The following is a 10,433-nucleotide window of genomic DNA, read 5'->3' on the forward strand; positions in this document are numbered from 1 at the left end:
GTGGGGGATGCGGGGGTGGGGGATGAGGGACCGGGCCGGGCTGGGCCGGGCGCGGGGATGGGGCCCGGGTGAGTCACAACACCAGAGAGCAGGGAGCGCCTCCCGCTCCAGGGCCCTCGCCCTGCTTCACTGTGGGTCCTGGCCCTAGGCAGTGCCCCATGAGGCAGGACCGTCAGCAGCCCCCTCCACCGGGACCACAGTATCTCCTGGGCGACTCAGGCACTGTAACTGCCACATTGTGGCCTGTCTCTTCCAAATTTTCCCCAGATGCTAAAATTTTGCTTTAACAGCAATGTGTCTGTTATGGACTATTTGTGACCCCCCAAAATTCATGGGCCAAAACCTAGCCCCCAAAGGGATGGTGTTAGGAGGTGGGGCCTTTGGGAGGTGATGAGGTCATGCGGGTGCAGCCTCACGAATGGGACTAGTGCCTGCCCTTATAAAAGGGACCCCAGAGAGCTGCCTGGCCCCATCCACCCGCACGGAGAAGACGGCCCTAGGCAGCCTGGAAGCAGGTCCCACCAGAACCGATTATGACAGCACCTAATCTCGGACTTTCAGGCTCCAGAACTGTGAGAAATAAATGACTGTTGCTTGTAAGCCGCCCGGTCTACATTCTGCGTCATAGCAACCCAAGCTGAAACAGTGTCCATCATTAAAACTTCTGTAAAGCCGCGCATTGGCCCATCTGCCCATGCCCAGGAAACAAGCACTTCAACCTTAGCACACCCATGCCATTCTCTCCAAAGTCCCCCTGACAGAGTCATCTGCCTGGAGGGTCAACCTGGCCTGAACTGGGCCCACACAGCAGCCAGGGGGTGACGCCCGTCGCACAGGTTTGCCCGGCCACCAGAGGAGGCTGTTGTGTTCATCCTTCACCAAAGCTCCCTCAGATCTGCTTAAGGAAGGGAAAGTGGGCAGGGGTAGGGGGTCTGCTGAGATGAAATGCAGTGAAGAAAAGCCTGTCACCTAGGAGGGAGGGTCATCCACCCACAGGGGCCACAGGAGCCTCTCTCCAGGGGGCAGGAGGAAGGTGCAGTTGGTGGTGGTTTAGTGACAAGCTACTTATGCTGCAGAAAACCTGCCCAACACACCATGGGCAGTTTCACATTTCCCCAAAGTTGGAGTCTCCTGGGGAACCCTCCGTGAAGGATAGGGCCTGGCCTGCTGAGCAGCACAGTGGATGGGAGGGCTCATCGATCTGGGTCCCACAGCCCCCTCCCAGCCACCCCAGAAAAATTTTCCTAACAGCCAGTCCCCACACAGCAGGAGCCAGAAACACCTTGTCCTAAAGAGAGTGCCCGGGTCAGCAAGCAAGTGTTTATTACAGCACTCCTACATGACCCTGAAGGCAGATTCAGGGTTGGCTACATGCACAGAAAGTGACACTTGTTGCATGCATAAATACATGAAGATGCATGTTACGCCAGCACAAATTCACACATCACTTAGCCCTGGCAAGAAGACACTGTAGCCGGGCAGCTCCCATTATCAGAGCCACTTGCATCTTAGAGACAGGCCTGGCCTTCCAGGAACAACCCCCACAGCCAGGGCTCTCCAGGGTGGGAGGAGCCAGCCCAGGCTCTGTGGCTCAGGCAGAGCCAATGCTTCCTGCTCTTTGCAGGTGCCTGAGGTCACCTGGTTGAGGTCTCAGTGAAAAAGGTCTTTTCAGTGTTGCAGGTATTTCAATAGCTCATCCGCAGGAAGAGCGTTTGCAAAGTCACCAACCCGCAGCTTCTGTCTGCAGATCATGGAGGGTGGTTCTCTGGGTTACCACCGCAGGGCATCCCCCAAGGTACAGAGACAACCCCCCCTCCCCAGTGCCCCTACTGCCCTGACAGTCCTTGCAGCTTGTCTCCAGTGAGCCCTGCCAAGCCCCACCTTTCAGGCCAGCTCCATATTGTAAAGCTGTCATCAGATTTGGCAGCAAGCTCAGGCCCTACCTGGAGACACACTGAGGCTGGCGAATGAAGCAGGTGGTCACGGGTGCAGAGTAGAACATCCTGACTGCTACCCTCCCAAGGCCACCAGGACCTCCTTCCAGCTGAGCAGCCACTGACCTCTGATTTCAAGCAAAGTAGAAAGGAGAGACCGTGAGGGAACGTCCTGGGAGCACGTGGGGACCCTCCACCCTGCCCTGAACAGAGCAGCCAGGACCAGGCACATGGGGCCTCTGTTTTGTGCAGGATGGAGCTGTGCGGCCATGGTGATCACACAGCACTCCTCGTGAGCCTCTTCCTGCACACCGAGAGCAGAGCAAGGGACGGTCCTCGGCATGGCAGTTCATTGCACTTCTGGAGGGAACAGGCTTGCTGCGAAGCTTCTGGGCCAAGGGCCTCACACTGGTCTGCTGAAGGGAAGCGGGAGTTGGGCCCAGAGCCGAGCTGCAGTCAGGGATGAGCAGTGCTCAGGGGTGGGCAAGTCCATGTCCACAGCCTGCACCGTGTAGCATGAGGATACCTTCAGAGGAGCAGCAGACCCAAGACCCTCTCAGGGCCGCCAAAAGGTGCTCCAGCTGGCAGCTCCCAGCTCAGGGTGAGTCCCACCCCAAAGTAATGCTGCCTGCTGTGCCCCCCGGGCAGCCTTCAGAGGAGCAGCAGACCCAAGACCCTCTCAGGGCCGCCAAAAGGTGCTCCAGCTGGCAGCCCCCAGCTCAGGGTGAGTCCCACCCCAAAGTAATGCTGCCTGCTGTGCCCCCCGGGCAGCCCCACACCTCCAGCTGCCCTGAGGAGACACAGCAAGGCAGAAGGCAGCTGGAGCCCTGCCATGCAGACAGCATGCAGCTCGTGAGGTACACGTGACTACACAGCCACTGTCACACCTCAGGGGTGTGCCCACCAGAGCACACAGTGTTCAGCTGACAGCAGGGGGAGAGGCCAAGGAAAAGTCACATGGAGCACAGGAGCATGTGCGTGGGCTGCAGTCAGGTGTGTCCCCCGATGCAGTGGATGCTTCAGGGCAAAGTCCTTGTGCTCCCCTCGGCCCTGCAGTAGGAGGGCCATGTTAGTCTGACGAGGGCTGCAGAGGCAGCCCTAATGCTTTCAACTGTCCCATGGTGTGACTAGGTCCTCCTCTGGGACAGAGCGTCCCTGGGCCAAAGAGAAAGCCCACCCAAGGCTCCAGGTGCTCAGGGCTCAGGAGTCAGCCTAGAGGGCAGTGACCTGCGTGAGCTCCGTGTTGGGCGTGGATGGGCTCTGCGGGCTGACAGGCACCATGGGCAGGTCCACGCCTAGTCATGCGGGCCGTGGTATCGTCTCAGAGGTCTTGCAGGCGACGGCCACATCCTTGGCGATGCTTCGCACGCGGTCAGACACCTGCATTTCCCGGCGCAGGGCAGACGTGCAGCAGAACTTGCGGAAGCAGGCCTTAAAGTTCTCATCCAGGAAGGCATAGAGGATGGGGTTGAGGCAGCTGTTGACGTAGCCCAGGGCCGTGCAGAAGCGGAGGATGGCCACGGCAGTCTCACTGCCCGGCTGAATGCCCAGCCCTTGGACCAGCACAAAGACCTGCACAGGCGTCCAGCAGCCCACGAACACAGCCACTACCACCAGCACCAGTCGAGTGATGCGCCGCAGGTTCCGGTCCTTCTCACGGGAGCCTGAGAGCAGGCGGACACCATGGAGCCGCCGGATCATGAGGCTGTAGCAGACACAGATGATGAGCACAGGGATGATGAAGGAGAAGAGGAAGATGCAGATGGCAAACACAGGGCCCCAGTAGTCCTGCGGGCTGGGGATCTCCACCAAACATTCGATCTCTGTAAGGAGAGAAACGGGGTCAGCGTGGTCCCTTGGAGACACAGCAGGTGGGTAAGCTAGAAGGGGCCCCGCAGGAGCCACAGGGAGCCTGGTGAGGGGAGGGGGCCACCCCACTGACCTTCATCCTCAACCTGTGCCGATCCCATGATGGCAACAGGAACACCGACCACAGAGGCCAGGGCCCAGATGGCCACATTGACAGCCTGGGCTTTGCTGGATGTCCGGACATCAAGGGCGCGGATGGGGTGGCAGATGGCTACGTAGCGGTCCACACTCATGGCGGTCAGTGTGAAGGTGCTGGTGAACATGTTGTAGTAGTCAATGGCAATGACTGTCTTGCACAGGGCATTCCCGAATGGCCAGAAGCCCAGGAGGATATCTGTGCCCTGGAAGGGCAGTGTTAGCAGAACCAGAGTGTCAGCTAGGGCCAGATTAAAGATGTAGATGTTGGTAGCTGTCTTCATCTTGGTGTGCCTGCAGAGAGGACAGGGAGAAGAAAGGCTACATTGGCCACCCTGGCTGGACCTGGTAGCAAAGGGCAAGGGGCTCATCTTGTTGGCCACCACAAGAGGCACCAGCTCTGAGTCCCTCGACATCAGAGTCCCCAAGGGAGTTTATTAAATAGCAGGCTCCTGGATACAACCTGAGGCCCCCTGAGTCACTCTCGGGGGATGGAGCCTGGGAGCAAATATTTTAACAACCTCCTCAAATGATTCTCACCCACAAAAGTGTTCCAAACCTTAAAGACTGGTATGCTTTGGAAAAGTTGGGGCATGTAGGGTACCAGAGTACACACCTGACTCTGCATGGCATCGTAGAGAAAGAACCTGTCCTCCTCCCTTTCGAGCCTCCCCCAAGAACCCTCATGGACTCAAATGTTGGCCTCACAGCTGCCAGAGTCTGTAAGAGCACATCAAAGTCCTTCCCAGTCCACACTACTGTCTAGCAATGGAGACCAGGAATGGCAACAGGGACAGGAGAGGTGTTAATGGGGTCTAAACAAGCACCTGGAACAGGGCTGGAAAAATAGTGGCTGATTAATAAATATTTGTTGAATGAATTAATGATTGAGATAGTTCGGGTGATGATGATGGAGATGGTGATGGTGATGGAGATGGTGATGGTGATGGAGATGGTGATGGTGATGGAGATGGTGATGGTGATGGAGATGGTGATGGTGATGGAGATGGTGATTGATGGTGATGGTGGTGATGGTGATGATGGTGATGGTGATGGTGATGATGATGGAGATGGTGATGGTGATGGAGATGGTGATGGTGATGGAGATGGTGATGATGATGGAGATGGTGATGATGATGGTGATGGAGATGGTGATGGAGATGGTGATGATGATGGTGATGGAGATGGTGATGGTGATGGAGATGGTGATGGTGATGGAGATGGTGATGGTGATGGAGATGGTGATGATGATGGAGATGGTGATGGTGATGGTGATGGAGATGGTGATGATGATGGTGATGGAGATGGTGATGGACATGGTGATGGTGATGGAGATGGTGATGGAGATGGTGATGGAGATGGTGATGATGATGGTGATGGAGATGGTGATGGTGATGGTGATGATGATGGTGATGATGGTGATGATGATGGAGATGGTGATGATGATGGTGATGATGGTGATGGAGATGGTGATGGAGATGGTGATGATGATGGTGATGGAGATGGTGGTGATGATGATGGTGATGATGGTGATGGTGATGATGATGGTGATGGTGATGATGATGGAGATGGTGATGGTGATGGTGGTGATGGTGATGATGGTGATGGTGATGATGATGGAGATGGTGATGATGATGGTGATGATGGAGATGGTGATGGTGATGGTGATGGTGATGGAGATGGTGATGGAGATGGTGATGATGATGGTGATGGTGATGGAGATGGTGATGGAGATGGTGATGATGATGGTGATGGTGATGGTGATGGTGATGATGGTGATGATGGTGATGGTGATGATGATGGTGATGGTGATGATGATGGAGATGGTGATGATGATGGTGATGGTGATGGTGATGATGGTGATGATGGTGATGGTGATGATGATGGAGATGGTGATGATGATGGTGATGGTGATGGAGATGGTAGCGGCAGCACCAGAAATGACAATATTCCATGTCAGTTTAGCTGCCATGGCAGAACCTGGAGTTTAGTTCTGCCTCTTAGGGATTAAGAATAAGCATAAAGAGGCCTCAGTTATGACCAAATAACACAACAACAATGACAGTGATAATGGCAGACACCTGTGCCAAGCTCTTCACATGGATTTTATGTAAGATTCACAAAAGGGCTGGCCAGTTAGCTCTGCTGGTTAGAGCACAGTGTTATAACACCAAGGTCAAGGGTTTGGATCCCCATACCAGCCAGCCACCAAAAAAAAAAAGATTGATCCACACTCTATGGAGGAGGAAAATGAGGCTCAGAGGACCTAAGTTGTTTTCTCAAGGCCTTAAGCTGACAAAAAGCAGAGTGGGGCTCAGAACCAAGTGTTTCTGACTCCTGGGGCAACAACTGCCCCATCCACCAGCTCAGAACATTCTGTGTGCCGCCTCTTGGGCCAGAGTGGCCACAGCAGTTCCTGAGCATCACTCTGGGGACTCCGGTGAGCAGGACAACCTTCCTTGTCTGCTCTCATCCAGGAAGTGGCTCTGAGAGTTTGAATACCCTAGTACAAAGGAGAGACACAGTAGAGGAGCACTAATAACAGGAGGTGTCACGGCACATGGACTGCCCCAGATGCTGCCCTTCTGACCCACAAAGGGGCATGTGGGTCATGGAACATGAGGGTCAGCACTGGGGAAGGGGTGGCTGCTCTTCCCACCCCTTGTGTGACTGTCCGTCACACACGCAACATACCTGTACACATACATGTATGAACACGTGCTACACGGTCCGCCTTCCTCACTTTCCAGATGGGGAAAATAAGGCCCAGGGAGGAATGGGGTTTGCTCAGGGACACTGAGAGGACAGGGTGGGGGAGGCAGGGCCTGGACACCCCCACTGCCCCTGTCTTGCCTGCACCAGTTCCATTCCTACTCTAACTCCTCTGGCTGGGGGCCTTTGAGGTTATAAGGAGGGACCACTTGCTTTAGAGCCCCAAGTGCTTGCTTCAGAACCACCTCTTTCTGGTCAAGGAAATACCTCCTGGATTGATGAGGAACATCTCCATGGCTGTGTCATCTTCCTGCTCAAGTACCTCCGAGACTCCCACTGCCTGAGGAACAGGTCCCTCCAACCTGGCATTCAAGACCCCACCTGCTGTCCTCAGGCCCCTTTAATTCCCTCCCATCTGGATGGACTCGGGGTCCATCCTTTCCTCTGCCCAGGAAAACCTCCCCTCTGCCTGGGTCACCTCCATCCTCTACATGCCCAATGCACACTCCATGGGAAGGGCTCTTTGCCCACCCCAGCACTGCCCCCCAGTCATGTCCCCCGACCCTGACTATGAGCTTTCCCATCTCTGAGAACAGCAGATGGTGGACTCAGCCACAGATGTCTGCCGTGAGCAGGGAGCCAAGGGACCAGGCAGAAGGGGCTTCAGCCCTGTGCCTCCCTTTGCCCATCTGAGGAATGGGCTGACAAGAGCTGTCTCATGGGGTTGCTGAGGAATTCCATGAGGTCATTCACACGGAGAGCTTGGCATGGTGCCTGGCCCGCAGCTCAAACCAGGGGTCAGGGTGGTGACACTTCCTCCTGGGACAGACGCCTCCCTTTGCCCATCTGAGGAATGGGCTGACAAGAGCTGTCTCATGGGGTTGCTGAGGAATCCCATGAGGTCATTCACACGGAGAGCTTGGCATGGTGCCTGGCCCGCAGCTCAAACCAGGGGTCAGGGTGGTGACACTTTCTCCTGGGACAGACAAGGGCAGGGCAGGCCCCCTCCCTTCCCCTCTCTTCCCCTTATCAGGTCCCCTTCCCCGGGGAGTTGAGCATCCAGGGCCTCAGGATTGACCCCACCCCCTGGACAGGGCAAGAAGGAATTTGATCGGGAAAGTGGGTAATCACCACCTGGTCAGGCTCACCTAAAACAGCCCACTGCCTCAGTTTCCCTCTGCAGCTGTGTGGGACTCACCAGATGGGGACCTTGGGGGGACCCAGCCTACCTGAGGATGACATACATGACGAGGCAGTTCCCCAGCAGCCCCCCAACACACACGGCCAGATAGAGCCCCACAATGGTGACCTTGAGCCCCAGGGGCAAGAAGGCACCATGGCTGGTGTTGAGCAGCAGGTGGGGGGGTGGCAGACTGTGGTTGGAGCTCAGGAGGGACAGGTTGCCCTGGCTGCCGTAGAGGATCTCCAGGAATGGGGCAGCGAAGAGGGACTCCATGCTGCTGCCCTGCAAAGCCACTGGGTACAGCACCTGGGACAGAGCATAGGGGCAAGTGACCACAGGGCTGGACACATGACCTGCCAAGGCCTCAGAACACGACACACACAGCCAGCAGCACGTAGACACCCCATGAACAGCCAGAGACACTGAGGCACACGTGCACACACAAGAACACACAGGTACACACATGTGCACAGGCAGGGACACACAAAACAGAGACACACATGCTCCCACAAGGACATCACCTCATTTGGTTTACAGACACACATGGTCTGCGTGGAGATAGTTACACAGGAGGACACGTGTCCACCCACAGGGACCACAGACACACAGCCGCCCATGTGCTCGCAGGCACAGGGAGGCAGGGACACATGTGTGTACACATATGAACACACAGAGATGCCCAAACCTGCCTTCATGCACATGCAGGCACACAAAACACTGAGATATGCCCGGAAATAGCTGGGACTCGGGACGCTGGACAGCTGAACTCCTCCTGCCCCTCCCAGCCCTGCCCAAGCAGCTGCACCATCGCGGCCCCCACCCTACCTCCAGCGGCTCAGACCCTTACCTCAGCAACCTCCTTGGAAGCTGAGACCACTGAGACGTAACCCTCAGCTGGCTGGCAGACAGGGACAGCAGCAGAGCAAGGCTGAGGAGGTCCCCTGCTCGCCTCAGCACGGGGTCTGGACAGGGCTGCGGCAGCGGCTGCTCCTTCTCCTCAGTAGACACCAGACCAGACGCAGCAGCCAGATCAGATCGCAGCAGCCAGGATCTGGGGGAGGGGGAGGAGGCTGCAGCTCCAGAGAGGGAGGGGCTTCGCAGGCTGGAGGGGGTGCCACAGGGAAATGGGTCACCGCATGCAGGGCCAGCCGGCCCCACATTGGATGGGGACAGACATAAGGAGATAAACAAGAAAGCTCAGTCCACAGACTGCAGAGATACACACACAGGCTGGGTCACATGGACAGGGACATCCAGAGGACGGACACAAGGACACACAGACTCAGACACAGGAACACAGACTCAGGAGATGCACAGAAATACACATTCACAGACTCAGACACACAGACATGGAGACCACATCTCACACGCAGAGACACAGCCTTGGACAGACTGACCCAAACCAGCCTGGTTGGCATTCTGTGCCCAGAACAGCACCCCTCAGCCAGGCTCCCAGGAGGTGGCTGAGCCACAGCAGGCAAGCAGGTGGTCAGCACTCAGCAGTGCCCCCACCCAGCCAGCTCTCAGCAGCACAGAGCCCTGTTGTAAACAAGCAGACAGGATACCCGGATCCAGGACACAGGACTGGCACAGCACCTACTGTGTGCTCCTTGTGCTTGCCTCCTACCAAGCCCCTCACGAACATGAGCTCGTTAATTCCCACCACACCTGGCCTTTGCCATCAACATCACCCTTGGGCAGATGAGAGCTCAGAGGTGTGAAGCCACCTGTCAAAGTGGCAGAGACAGGGTTGAACCCAGGCTCGTTTGGAGACATACCGGGGAACCTCTGTCACAGCTGGGTCCCAGAGCAATGCCTCAGCATCCCTCCCCGACAGACAGGCCCCTGGCACCCACACAGTTTAATGGCTCCTGTGCAGCTGTCTCCTTTCCAGCACAGCTGTCACATGCAGTCCACTGAGATGAAAGGTCACAGGTCAAGGACCCCCGAAGCATCCCTCCCCGACAGACAGGCCCCTGGCACCCACACAGTTTAATGGCTCCTGTGCAGCTGCCTCCTTTCCAGCACAGCTGTCACATGCAGTCCACTGAGATGAAAGGTCACAGGTCAAGGACCCCCGAACTAAGTCACCAGACCCCACCCAATCCTGGGGTTGTTCTTCTTGCATGGGCTTTGAAGAAGATCCGGACCTCTCACCCATAGCCCAGACCCTGCTCAGAGCATACTTCTCCAAGGATGGGGACCTGGTTGCTAGGCAACTAGCAGCAGCGTCGCTAGGATACCTGGCAAATCAGGAGAGGACAGAGCATGCTGACGCCCCAGGACTCAGCATCCCAACCTGTCCCCCAGGACTTATCTCTGCATCTTCACTGCAGCTGAGATTGTGGGCACGTGTGAAGACACAGGGCACAACCACAGAGACACTCAAAGGACACACATTCCTGCAAACACGCACAGAGATGCCCTAGCAGGCACATGGGTAAACACAGGTACATGCTCAGAAATGCATACTCCCTGTGATATACAAACACATGGGCCACACACATACAAGCCCATGCCAAGGTGAACGTAGGCACGGGGGCAGAGAGTACATGGACACTTGTGGGAACAGGCAGGCACAGACCAAAGTCTTCAGACAC

At 56.3% G+C, this 10,433-nt stretch overlaps 2 protein-coding genes across 2 annotated transcripts in view; one reads left to right on the forward strand and one right to left on the reverse strand.

The window, feature by feature from the left end:
- Positions 1-2,574, forward strand: part of NPBWR2 (neuropeptides B/W receptor 2) — a 6,925-nt gene extending 4,351 nt beyond the window's left edge. The window contains exon 3 of the mRNA XM_008588059.1: positions 2,232-2,574. Within this exon, the coding sequence (XP_008586281.1) occupies positions 2,232-2,449 (218 nt within the window). The 3' untranslated portion in view covers positions 2,450-2,574. The remainder of the gene's footprint in view (positions 1-2,231) is intronic.
- Positions 2,575-2,623: 49 nt separating this feature from the next.
- On the reverse strand, positions 2,624-9,859 carry OPRL1 (opiate receptor-like 1). The gene is made up of 5 exons (XM_008588058.1): positions 9,821-9,859; positions 8,681-8,884; positions 7,880-8,139; positions 3,877-4,232; positions 2,624-3,757 (listed from the first exon to the last, which is right to left on the reverse strand). Exons 3-5 carry the CDS (start codon positions 8,104-8,106, stop codon positions 3,234-3,236), a joined length of 1,107 nt encoding a protein of 368 aa, XP_008586280.1. The 5' UTR covers positions 8,107-8,139; positions 8,681-8,884; positions 9,821-9,859; the 3' UTR covers positions 2,624-3,233.
- Positions 9,860-10,433: the final 574 nt, after the last annotated feature.

The sequence above is a fragment of the Galeopterus variegatus genome, unplaced genomic scaffold (assembly GCF_000696425.1).
Source record: "Galeopterus variegatus unplaced genomic scaffold, G_variegatus-3.0.2 Scaffold4651, whole genome shotgun sequence".
Classification (NCBI taxonomy): domain Eukaryota; kingdom Metazoa; phylum Chordata; class Mammalia; order Dermoptera; family Cynocephalidae; genus Galeopterus; species Galeopterus variegatus.